At 36.7% G+C, this 13,923-nt stretch overlaps 1 protein-coding gene across 1 annotated transcript in view; it reads left to right on the top strand.

Annotated features, from left to right (window-relative positions):
- LOC145979514 (transmembrane and coiled-coil domain-containing protein 4-like) overlaps positions 1-13,475 on the top strand; it is a 59,350-nt gene extending 45,875 nt beyond the window's left edge. The window contains exons 8-12 of the mRNA XM_083112453.1: positions 2,424-2,626; positions 4,280-4,416; positions 6,853-6,977; positions 8,598-8,737; positions 11,035-13,475. Coding sequence (XP_082968579.1) covers positions 2,424-2,626; positions 4,280-4,416; positions 6,853-6,977; positions 8,598-8,737; positions 11,035-11,244 — 815 coding nt within the window. The 3' untranslated portion in view covers positions 11,245-13,475. The remainder of the gene's footprint in view (positions 1-2,423; positions 2,627-4,279; positions 4,417-6,852; positions 6,978-8,597; positions 8,738-11,034) is intronic.
- Positions 13,476-13,923: the final 448 nt, after the last annotated feature.

Genomic DNA, 13,923 nt, shown 5'->3' with positions numbered 1-13,923 from the left:
GTAAAATACAGGCTAGTGAAATGAAATACCTGAGAAGAGCTGTTAATAAGACTAGGAGAGATAAAGTGAGGAATGAAAGAATAAGAAGAGAAGTGGAACAGGAGTCGCTAGAGAAAATAATTGAAAAGAGACAGCTAAAGTGGTGGGGACATGTATTCAGAATGAATGAAGACAAAAAGGTAAAGCAAATTCTAGAAGTAAAGGTGCAAGGTAGGAGAGGTAAAGGAAGACCAAGGATAATGTTTGAAGACAGAATGGAAAAGATTGGAAGAGAAAGGAATAAGACAATAAATATGATGAAGAGAATGATGAGAAACAGACAGGAATGGAGGAGATGGATCGAGGCAACCAACCCTACGCTATGATGGCAGAAGGGGACTAGAGGAAGTAAAGTAAAGTAAATCTGAAGTTACAACGTTGGTGGTCAAGCGTCCCTTTTTTGCTTGGTCCAGCTTCTTGGGGCACACATGTTGCGTTAGAATGGGGTGAAAAGAATAGTTCTACCCTCATCCGGTACGTAACATGTTCCTCCAGTAATTGGCCTCCCACGTGGACTTTCCTGTCGCCAAATGCACAAAAGTCGCTCAAAAACAGTGAAAGATTTATCACAGCACATTGTTAGTTCAGAGCTCCTACGACCGAAAGGGGGAAAAGTCGACAAAAGCAGAAAAACACAAAAGGTTCAGAAACGTGGTGCTTTTCTACCGAAGCTTCAAGCGGATGCGAAGTTACAGAAAAATATAAAATAATGAAAACCTAGGATATAGAATAATAAAAACGTAGGTGACAAAAACTGATTGTCATGTAATTGCTGTATTGTACCTTGATTTTTTTTTGGAGTGTATTAAGACTAAAGTGCTGCATGAGCACACTTTCGCTTGCTCGTACTCATTCGAGTCTCATCTCTCAGTAATCATATGCATAAAATATTTGCATATATTTAACATGAAATCAGGACTTTGGAGTGGCTAATGAATTGGACCTGCTCTGGATATTCATTTCCTGGGAATCATTTGCATGGCTTCTATGAACAGCTTAACCTGTAGAGCTGTGGAATATTGCTGCTATTTTGTGAGGAATGTGTAAAGTAAAATTAGCTTGTTGTTGCTTCATGATTATAGTCAGAACACCATTTTGTGCTGTATAGTACAGGGTATCTATAAATAAACTCCGGGGTTTTGAAGCTAAATATTTTATTAAAAACTGAAACTCAGGAAAAAGTAAATTCATATTTTTGAAGGTAATGTTATCAAGTTTTGTTTACAATTTAGTAAATTCCAATGTGTGTCCCGTTTGTAGCACGGCACACATCCGAACGATAATCAACTTCTTGCCACGTCCTGGCCTGCATGTCTGGGGGTGATGGTTGCTACAGATGCGATAATTCTTTTCCTTAGTTGGTTGGCATCTTGAATTTTCTCGGCATAAACCATGTTCTTCACATGTCCTCATAGGAGAAAGTCTAAAGCAGTAATATTCGGACTTCTTGGAGGCCATGGAATAGGCCCTTTCCTTCCAATCCACACTTCTGGTTTCTTTAAACGCCTTAAGCCATTGACGAATGGTTTTGTCCGAAGGTGCAACACCACCATACTCGCTTCGAAAGTTCCACTGTACAGTAATAACAGATCCAGTTTCTACAAGCCATATCCCACAGTGTGCCTTCTGTTGTGGCATCGCCGTTGCACTGAGCGGTACTGACTGTGTTCGGCTCGGCTCGGCCACTTCAAGGGCAACGCTGCACAACGTTGCCAACCTTTGTTGGAATAAACTCCAAACGGCGTGAATAAAACTTGATGAGCTACTGATTTCAAAATAATTAACTAACCTGAGTTACCTAATACCGTTTGTGCTCTATCATTGTTTAAAACTCTGGAGTTCTTTTATAGACACCCTGTGTATTTGTTAAAAACCACACCAACAGCACGATACGAAACACTTTAAAAGTTTGTCCGAGCTTTCGACTCCATCTGAGAGTCTTCATCAGGGCTTGTTGATGGGCGGGAAAGAAGACACAGTTGTAGGACCAATGACACTACTTACACAGCAGAAAGTAGTGTCATTTGAGTAGTAGTAGTCACAATGTAGCTATTAGCAGGGGTGATCGAGATATAGCGAAGAAGACACAGTCAAGGTTACTTGCTGTGTAAATATTGTCAAGCAATAGATAGCGTGATGAGAACCTCAACTGCATCTTCTTTGCTGTCTCTCGACCAGACCATGATGACTCCCACGTGGAGTCAAAAGCTTGGACAAAATTTTGAAGTGTTTCGTATCGTGTTGTTTGTGTTTTGTGTACTTTTTAATGAGAGTTTTTTTTTAATGCCATACGAAAAATAATATGCTTGTGTTTGAAACCCCGAAGTTCCTTTTCGGACGTGCTGTATTTTGTTTATACTTAATGAAGTTTCCTGTGTTTTCAGGTATCATAACAGCAATCGCCTGGCCAGCTTCTCTTGTCACATTAGCATCTGTCATAGACAACCCTTGGGGAGTGTGTTGCAGGAGGTCAGCAGAAGTTGGGAAGCAGTTAGCTGATGTACTTATTTCGAGGCAGCAGGGTAGACGACCAGTAACCTTAATAGGGTTCAGTCTGGGAGCTAGAGTTATCTACTACTGCTTACGAGTAAGTGTAGATGTAATGTTCCAGTTATTTGTATGACTTTACTTTCATTGAACCTAAAGAACAAAGAATGTCGTGTTTTAGAACCCATGGTAACTAAGCAAAATTGATGTGTATCTGTGGCATCGGTAAGAAAAAGGTTAGACACTATAAACTGTTAAACCATATTATGTGCATTCAGGAAATTAAAAATGGTAGTTGAATTTAATTTAAACTTCAAGTCGCAGATATTTAGGAACAGATAGGTTGTCACAGAGATTTATCGCCAGAGTAGATTCTTCTCTGTCCAGATATGGTAGTAATTTCGCCAAGATTAGACTTTAAGGGCCATTTGGAGAGTTACAAGCCTTGTGCGCTGTATGTCAAGGTTGGTACTTTAGCCATGTAGCTTTTGATGGCATAGTGGTACTGTCACTTCCTTGCAATCAGGAGGCCGATCCTCTGTGGAGGCACGTAGTGGTTTTGATCTCACTTTAAACTATAGGTCCAGTCCCGATTAGCCTATCTGCGCATAAAGTGAACTTAAAAACAAATACTGAAACTCAAACTAGAGCCATGTAAGGCACAGTGTGTCCTTTTTATGCTGCCTGTTGTTTATGGAGTTGCTAGGATAGTAGCAATTTCAAAAAGTTGGCAATAATAGATTTATCTGCAACTTTGACAATATAATTTTCCAGGGCTTTGAAATTGTGAACAAAATTTCAAATGTGCTACATGCTACACTGGTGGATACAAAATGACATAACCAAGTCCTGGTCCTTAGTGTACACGACTTGAAAGAGCGACATTTTACCGGCATATAATGTAAGTTAGGAAATTTCCGAGTCTGTATGATGCAGTGGTAACCTATTGGCCTTTTAATTAAAGGGTCCCAGGTTTGATCAGTACGGGAGATACATTACCAGTGGTTTGAATCCCACTTTAAACTGTTGGTCCAGTCCCAGTTAGTCTATCTGAGAGGCCTTAATAAAAACTTTGAGAAACTCTTTAGACTAATTTAGAGGCATGCATATTTTGTTTTAGATGGAAACGCAAAATGTGAAATAACACATTGTACTGTTCATTTTTTGTGTTTTTGAAAGGTGTTAGGTGAATTTTACTACAATGTTTTGTCACAAAATGATGCAAAATTAACTGAAAAATGCGAAATGAACTCTTAAACATGTAATTTAGAGCTTGCCGATACAACACTTTCTGAAGTCTGAATTATCTGAGCTATGCAAATCACGGTAAGGCTAATCGGGACTGAACCTACAGTTTAAAGTGGTATCCGAACCACTATGTGCCTCCACCGCGTATCAAACCCGGGACCCCTTGATTATAAGGTGACGAAGGTACCACTGGGCCATCAGGGAGGCCCTCTGTAAATATTTGAGAAGTAATAAAATGGACTTTATTGCACAGGAATAAAATTAATACTATGACAACCACATAAATGTGCTTGTAGAAGAGTTAATGTTTATTTTGTGCAATAAGTATAGTTTTTATATCAAATTTAGGGTTTTATACACCACCATTTTAACACCAAAATGCTATTCTGTACTTGTATACCACTTTTAATCCCGAAATTGCCCAGTTTTTGTATCATTAATGCACACCCATAGATGTGCATTTGTAGTAACCTATAGATTTGACATCATGTTACTAATTTTCCAGGAACTCTCCCAAAGAAAGAACTGCGAAGGCATAGTCCAGGATGCAATATTGCTAGGAACGCCAGTAACTGGAAGCCCTAAGGATTGGCAGAAACTGTCAAGAGTTGTGTGCGGTAAAATTGTTAATGGTTATTGCAGGTATGCTTATAGATGTTCATTTCTCAATCATAGTAAAAAAAACTACACCAATGTACACTCCTTTTCAGATAAAGTGGCAACATATCATGTGTATCTAAACAGGGGTGTACCTATATTTGAGTATTTCATAATAGACAGAATGAATGAAATGCAAGATAGTGATTTTCATCTTAGTGTTTTCTTTATACAAAGCCTGTTCAAAAAGAAACTGAACTCCTTTTGTAAAGTTTGTATGTAAATTCATTGAAGAGAACCAACAGTGGTGGTGCATAACGGTATCCTTAATTATTAACTTGGCTCAGTTTCAAAGCCATTGCTTATTGCAGTAATGCAGTAGATCGCGTTGAGTGCCAGCCGTGGTTTTCAGTTACCCTACTATGAATTAACTGGAAGCGAAGAGAAGCGAATATGTTTGAAATTCTGTGTGAAATTTCAGAAAACTTTCAAAGGGACATACAACATGTTACATGAAGCCTATGGTGAGGAATGTTTCACTTGAACACAGTTTTACGAATGGCACATACATTTCAGATCATGTCACGCCATCGAGAATGGCAAATGAGTAGATCCATGTTAAAATAATGTTGTAAATTTTCTTCGACTGGGATTGGAGTTGTGCCACATGGTTCCACAGTGAATGCAGCGTTTTACGTTAACGTCATGCAACGATTACAAGAAAAGGGGCAGTGCTATAGGCCACAGATGTGGTAGAACAAGTCCTGGGTGGTTCATCATGATAATGCATGCGCTCATTCCTCACTTGATGTTCTGGAGTTTTTGGCAAAGCACCAGACACCTGTTGTCCCACAACCGGCTTACTCCACTGATTTGGCAACAGCAGACTTCTTCCTCTACCCCAAGTTGAAATCATTCGCAAAAGTCTCAGATTTTAGACAGTAGAAGAGATGAAGAGGAAATTGCTATGGGGGCCTACTGGCCATTCCAAAACCTTAGTTCCAGTAGGCATTCCAGGACTGGAAGAATCACTGTGAGCAGTGTGTGCACAGTGGAGTGGAGTACTTTGAAGAGATCCAAAGAGCTGGTGGAAATTACCATTTTCTCAATTTTGTAAAAGTTCGGTTTCTTTTTGAACAGCCCTCGTATATGTAATAATTGTAATGGCTCACTATTTCTATAATTACACCTACATTTATTATTGTGTAATATTCTAAAATCCTTACATTTTTTTCTCGTTTTTGAGAATAGATTGTCAACAAAGTTTATGTGAAATATATTTTTCCTGCATTTTAATTGTACCTGGAAAATTGTTAGTACAATGTAAATATATTATATAAAAATTTGGAAACAATTTATTTATATATAAGACCAAGAGAATACAGCATCACTTGAATGCATTGTCTGATGTTTCTGATGCATTTTTTTGGACAAGTAATGACACTTTTGGCACATATCTTTATCTTTCTCCACATCATGTGGCAACACTGGGAGAATAGCTAAGACTTGAGCTTACATTTTAAAATTATTATACTGAAATGAAGTACTCACTTATCCATGAAACTGTTTTTTATAATGTTCTGTTGACTCAAGAACCAAGGGTCAGCCTCCTTGGTGAAGTTATTAGCACAGTGCATTATGACACCAGTGGTCCTGGGTCCGAATTCCTACCACAGGGTGGCTATTCATTGGGAATTCTGGGAATTATGCATGAATTCTACATGAATTTTTCTCCGTAGACGTGAAAAATTGCAACTTTTATTAGTTCAAATCCCATTGAATTTATACATACTTATAAATGCCCAGAGGCAAATTTTTCACAGTTTAGCTTTTATTTGTATCGAGGAAGGAAAAGAAAGCTGCTTGGAAAATAGAACAGAATTCTCTCGATCCGTTTACTTTGTTAGTGTCCTTTGCAGAACAATCTACCTGACAGACAGATGTTTGTGCAAGATAAAATATCCTGTAGTTGCTTAGGTCAATTTGAGTTTCAAATTCTTATACAGTTAACAATTTTTCGTAGATTAGTATATCCCGTAACATTTGTGACTTGTGTTTGTAGATGTATTTCAAGTCTGAGTATGTTAAATGGCAAATGTAAACTCCGTACCTTAAATTATACAGGGTGGGTCAAAAGTCGCAATACACCTAAATATATATAGCTATACCATTTAATTCAATTAAATTAGAATTTTTGGATAAATGGAATTGCATGGACCCTTCATATTGTTAATACATCCTCATCTTCACGATTAGCCAACAGTGGCAGAAAAGCGAAGTAAAATAAACCAAATCAATCATTAGTTCAACCCTAGTATTGATAAATGTTCACCAGTATATTATTAACAGCAATAAATATTTCATATCAGTTCATCCATATTGTACAAAGAATTTAATGCATTATTATTTCCCTCTATGTAGTTTTGCAAAAGTAGATGTAAGTTCTGAATGAAGCAATGCCAATTTAAAGCTTTTTTTCAGAGGTGATTGGCTTCTGAAATTCCTCTATCGGACTTCTACCATCTCATACAACATCGCAGGTCTCCAGGCCATCAAATGGGAGGATAGACGAATGCACAATATTGATCTAAGTGATGTTGTAGCAGGTTAGCGTTACCCTTTTTGAAATCGCACAGTTAAAATTACTCTACGTACACAGTGTTGTGTATATTGATAATTTCATTGTTAACATATCGTGAGATTCTTATATATTAATAGTGATCAATATTCTGGACATCTTTAATCATTTTATGTTCAAATACCTATATTTTTATTGGTAAAATTTCTAAAATTGTTGGCATCAGTATCAACACAGAGTGGCATCAACCCAGTGCAAAGTGATTCGGATCAATATTGGTAAATTTCATGTTGGCACATCCCAATTACATGGTTGTGTGTGTACAGTGTGGTTCGAAAGTCTTGTTAACCCCTATGTTCTTTGCACAGATGTGTATTTCTTGTCTATATTTCACTTTACATGACTGACATTACTTTATAGCTTATGTTTGTGCTAATGTTTAAACATAAACAACCAGCACATCAGTGTGAACATAACACATTGAATAGTCTTGAGCAAGCTACATGTCCTTTTCTCATGTATGCATCACTTAATTCATTGACAAATGTTGGGCTAAATGATTTTAAGTGCAAATCTTGTGTGTGTGTTAGCAAATTTGTTTTCGGAATTCACAGTTCAGCTGAGTGTTTGTACTGAGTCGATATACTTGCCACAAGACGTTCTTCCAGACTAGAAGCTTGTGCCTGCCATCTGAAATTAAACAAACTGAATGCACATAAGGTATCGGTCAATGTCACTCATATGAAGTGAAATATGGATGAGAAATACACATCTGTGCACAGAACATTGGGCTAACAAGACTTTCGGACCACCCTGTATGTTTGTGTACATTTATGTGTATTTGTACTTTATATATATCGTATTTATGCGTGTATAATGTGAACCCTGGTTTTTAATGGGGAAAAGCAACAACAATTACAATCTCATGTATAATGCGCAGTAGAATTCATGTTCAAGAAATGGCTTTCTTAGTTGTATGTTGTAAAGCTGTTGCTATGCTGATCAAGAGCGAATGACATCATACCTATTCAACTAATCACCTGTTGCTATGTGGACCAAGAGGAGAATATCGTCTTGTGTATAAAATGATTGACCGACCCACACCCCAAAGCTTTCACTTTTGTAACCACCTTGTTTATTCTGTTGTAGAAGAAAGTGAGATCAAAATTACGTTGTGCATGTGCAGCTCTTGGGAAGTTATATTCCATTATTTCTTGCCTGACAAATACCGCTGATACAGATCCCTTGTGACGGAAGGTGCATGCTCGAATTCTGCCAGAACTGCGCGGTGCCACTTTTCTCGGTGTCACAAAACGTTCTTTTACAAAGTGAAAAATCATGGGAAATGCCCATATGATTTTTATAGTTTTTTTTTTTTTTTTTTTTTAAATATTATTAGTAATGAAATCCAATCTGGTAATTTGTATTTTCACCTGTTGATATATAAGGTGACATAGTGAAAACACGCGTGGTTTTAATGTTGGCTGTCCAAATTATTCCATGCGTTATATGCACTCCAGTTATTTTGGGCAAAAATTTTGTAAAAAAATTGTGCATTATACATGAGTAAATAACAGTATATTTTTGATGCCTGTTTGTATAACTTTACTAAATTTGAATTGTTTAAATTTGTTTTTACTTTTTATAGGCCACAGTGATTATGCTCAGAAGATAGATGAAATCTTAAAAATTATTGGGATCCGTACGAAGGATGAGACTTCACAACTAGAAACCAAATTAAAGAAATCCTGTTCTGACTATCCTGCTCTCATGGGTGGGAAGAAAGAAGTAAGTCTTTGTTATTTCTCACATTTTGAAGCAAGGACGAAAGAATTTGGGATGGGAGATATTAATCCATACTCTATATGCCAATATAGACATTATTGGTTTATTAGTAAAAGTATCGATGCGATATTCAGCCTGTAATTTAGTGCAAAATTCTGATACTTTATTGTTTATTAATATAAAAATGTCATTCATTTGCAAAGTAAATATTAGGGCTAAGAAAATTCTACTTGAATAATAGACTGCATACCCCACTCTTGAACCCACTCCTTGAGCTCCATTTATCAACAATATTTTCATGCTCTAACCCAGTGGTTCTCAACCTTTTTCAGTCCGGGACCCACCTTGAAGGATATTACATTTCATGGGACCCATAATCATGGGCACGGGCAGAATTACTTGTAGGGGTGTGCACCCATAATCATATTTCTGCTACATCAAATACTTTAAGAAGCCCTCTTTATGTGGCTTTATATAAATATATATATATATATATTGTTATTTATATAAAGTGGCCGCGGTGGCTCAGTCGGTAACGCGTCTGACTACCATGCTCAAGGTCCCGGGTTCGATCCCCGGCCGGTTCAAATCCGGGAACTTTTCTAACGATGGAAGCGGCCCCGGCGCCCACCCAGCGTCGAATAGCATGGGTACCTGAGGGAAACCCTGGGGGGTAAAGGCGGTCAGGGGCGTGATGCTGATCACATCACCCCCACTCACGACCGGATCAAGAAAGTGTGGGGCGTTACCCCCACACCCCCTATACGCCTTCATGGCGTTGTGCTAAGCACAGGGGAGCACTTTACCTTTTAGCCCTCTTTATGCTTGCTTAAACTAATTACTGGAGGCACATATTTTTGGTAAATAGAAAAGCAACATTTCGGCACAAAAATCGAATCAATTCCAGGTTCAAAACTGTAAATAAAAATAATTTTCGCTGTTATAGTGGTGAAAAAGCTGTATATAAAATGACATTTTGGTTTTAAAAATGTGAATATAATCCCAAATTTGATTTAAGAACTGCACTTACTACAAAAAAATAAGCATATCACTTCTAACAGCACATTTATGTCGTTACCAGAATTTTAAGTTTATTCCTGTACATTTACAGCAGAATTATCCAATTTTCCGTGAATTGCATAACTCTCAGGATAATTCTCACTTCAGAAAGTGTCATGTCGGTAAATAAACTCGTAAATTTCGTGTTTAAGAGTCTATTTCGCATTTTGCAGCTCATTTCCCATTATTTCGTGACAAAACAGGGTGGCAAAATGCACCTCACACCTTTCAGAAACATGGAAAATTAACATTACAATATGTTATTTCACATTTAGACGAAATGTGCATGCCTCTACTAATTACACATACTTCATTCTAGAAAAGTAAATATGTAATTTAAAAGGACTAATTTACTCTAATAGTTTTTCTTGTATGCATTGCTTGCATTGTAGAATTATTTTCCTGTAGTTATTTTTTCCAGTGGTGAATAAAAGATCGAGATTTCTGTACAAAAACTGGGCACATTTCAGAATCAAAAGTAGTATGCAAAATGGTATTTTGATGTTTAAATGTCAAATATAACCCTAAATTTGATTTTAAAACATTACATATTACACAAAATAAAGTTTTTACCTTCTAGTAGCACATTTATGTAGTTGTCAGAGTATTAAGTTTATTCTGTTGTAAAGGAGTCCATTTTTGCTTCTCAATTATTTAAAGCAGAAATAATCAGTTTACAGAACTCGCTGATTTCAGCAGTAAATAAAGTTCAAATTTCGTGTTTAAGGGTTTATTTTGCAGCACCTCACACTTTTGAAAAACGTGAGAAATGAACAGTACAGTGAGTTATTTCACATTTCATGTTTCCGTCAAAAATGAAATATACATCCCTCTGGTCATAACATCACTTTGAAGGACTACCTCCAAGTAACAATCAACATTTATCCCCTACGTCAATCCACCAACAGCTTAATTTGAAAATCCTGGGCAAACCATGAGTGTAACCACACCTCCTGGCTTGAACAAGGCAATTCATAACTTTCCTAACCCACATTTTAACCAACTTCAGTCCCTAGCCCCTCCTCCCCTCTCACTCAGCCACTAACATGCCTGGTTAGAGATCCATGATATTTTGCACCAACTGTGTCTTCACTCTTGACACAGCAACCTTGCAAGACAAAGGCTGTCTTCTGTACACCATATTTTGTCTATGGCTGTGCACATATCTATGTTCACAGAATAATTTTAGTTATGTTTGTGTTGCATCTGTTAACATTTAATTTTCCTTTTGTATCTAACAGGGAGAAGCATTCTCTTTAAGGACATCCAAGTCAGAAAATTTAATCCAGAGAACATACGACATTACTGGAGAAGATAGCTTGCCGGCCACAGACCAGTTGCTCGTGAAAGATGATATCGCTGCATTGAGCAAAGAAATCGAGATGCTGACAGCCAATGACGATTCAACTAGCAATGACACAAAGGTCAGTCAGTCGGACAAGGGAACTTAAAGAGGTGGGTTAAGAGCACAGAGAAAGAAACCATTTATACATACAAGGGCAAATGAAACAGGTTGTAATTTGTAAGATGTTGAAATTAATCCAGGTTTACATTAAATCAGAAGTGATTTGTAAAACCACATTGCTTGTAGACTATGGCTGTGATATGCTTGGTGTCAATTTTTCTCCAATGTACCAGAAAGTGTAACTGATTCAAAACATTCCCAGTGAAGGGTATTGCACAAGCGGAACAAACATATCAAATTATGCAATTGGTGTTACAGGCTGCATAGTAACGTAGCTCAGCTGTATTTGAAACTTAGTGCCTGCTAAACATATCAAGAATTATGTAAAAGTAATCTTTTAAATTCTAGAAAATTGTGCGCAAAGGTGTAGCGTTATTTTGCCAAATGTTTTTGAGTAAAATGTTTGCCTTTTCGACATAGTAAAGCTGTATGATAGAAAACTGTACAGCAGGCCATTGTTGCCCCGTCCAGTGTGCAATTGCCTTGGTTTCATTTTGTTATAGTTGCAGTACTGTGGGCATGATTTATGTATTAATTTGTTTACATAATGTGAAATGCTGTCAGATAGTAAATGGTGCTTTGCAAAAACCTTCAAAATGTACCTGATAATGTAGTTGTAGTTTTGGAGAACGGTTCACCAAGGCCATGAATGCTTTATGCGCCTCAACAAATGAACAATGTATTGCTAGTGATCTATTTTTTTTAAGTAGAGGAGTGTTTGTAAATTCTGGATTCCAGGATAAGAATATGTGTGTCATGATACCTATAGCGCTATGAAAAGAGTTGGGATTTAAGAGTTTTATATAATGTTGAACATGATAGAATGCTTGACTGTTTTGAAAACAGTCCATATATGTATATATATTTGATTGTGTCTGTATGATTATACTATTCATTGTCCGTTGTTAAGATTGCTATGCTTGTGTCATTTTTATGTGAATATGAATTAGTGATTGTGCTGGTGCTTTCTATGGAGATATTTGAAGTAGTGCTTAACAAGGAATTCTATATAAATTACAATTTTACTTACGTTTTTTGCCAGTATGATACGTTTTCTTCAATTACAACGTTTCGAGAAATAGCTTCTCTCTTCTTCAGGTTTCGGTGTTATAAGCAATTCATAAAGTCATAGCTTCGTCAAAATATATCTTCCATAATCAACAGGATCAAGGGTTAGGTGAAATGTGAGCGGGAAAAAAATATAGGAAGATCAATTACACACTGACAATTTACGTGCTTTAAGGCCATTGTTTACCTAAATTAAAACCTATTATACAAACTTATTTGTCCTCCTGTATAATTTTTTTAAAAACTAAAAACCTTTAAAATTCTAAAAACCGTTCACTATTTCACAGTCAAGTTGTCTGCAGTGAGCTTCCCTTGCGAATGTGGAAGCAGTCGAACTGACTGTCTTTTGTTCATCATTTCCCCTCCCTCCCCTCCTGATTACATCATATCCAGTTCAAAATCTTCCTCTTTCGAAGCCTCGTGGAAAACTTCTGGGGTGACATGGAATTCTAGGTCAATAAGTAGGATGTACAGAATGAACCACCTAGATTTTAAAATGATACAAAATTAAAATGAACATGCAAACTTACGTTTGGATAATTTTATAAAGACCAAGTGAGAAAGTTACTGCCAAGCCATTATTAAAGATTAGTAAACTTCCACATAACTACCATTAGTGACGCAAAGGATATGGAGCCCAAACCAATCAAAATGCTGCCTCACAACACTCATGTGAATAAAGAAAATGAAAAAAGCTGAACATAAATTTGAGGATATATGAAAGCAAGAAACAATGACCTGATTATCATATGTATGCTATGTGGTTCTTCAAACGATACTAAAACCCAGAGGTTCATCATGTACACCCTGTTGTTGTTTCAAAACAACTTTTTATTAATTGTTCATTATGTACTTGTTCAGTATTTTCTAGGGATGGGCCGATATGAAATTTTGGCCGATACCGATACAGTACCGATATAAAATTTACCGATACCGATAACCGATATTCTACCGATCCGATATAAAATTAGAAATGATCCTTGAAGACCGTGAAATTTTCATTGATCTCTGTAATAAATATGTGTTTCGAGCTGATTGCAATGCAAAAGAACTTGCATATTTAGACATTTACTTTTTCAGAAAGTAGGGCATGGAGATTATCCATAAAAATTGCAACAAAATGGCAGAATTTTGCACTAAATTATAAGATATTTATCGATATATCTGATCGGAAAAATAATCGGTAATTTTAACGATAAACTGATACACCGATATGCCTATATCAACCGATACCGATAGAGTACCGATTAATGGGTCCCATCCCTAGTATTTTCCATTTTTATTATGCTAATCAACTAACACTCTGCCATTATTAAACCAATGTTATTTTTGCATCAGTAACAATAATGATTCTGAATCTTCCATTGTTGTTCTACGTTCCCCAAAATCCCAATAACATCATATGTTTACACACATTGTCTGGCCCAGTACTAATACTAGTCACGTCAATGTCGGAAATGATTTGTTCTTTTTTTTCTGCCTCTCTAAGCTAGTCACAATGACGAGGATGATTTGATGATATTGATGAATGGGCACAAAGGAAGACCTATGTCCAAACAAGGATTGAAATCGAAAAATTATTAGTTCCGAGTCCCAC

Source organism: Lepisma saccharinum, chromosome 26 (genome assembly GCF_977018435.1).
Source record: "Lepisma saccharinum chromosome 26, izLepSacc3.1, whole genome shotgun sequence".
Taxonomy (NCBI): Eukaryota; Metazoa; Arthropoda; class Insecta; order Zygentoma; family Lepismatidae; genus Lepisma; species Lepisma saccharinum.
The sequence above is the reverse complement of the archived record's forward strand: the minus strand, read 5'-3'. Positions and strand labels throughout refer to the sequence as shown.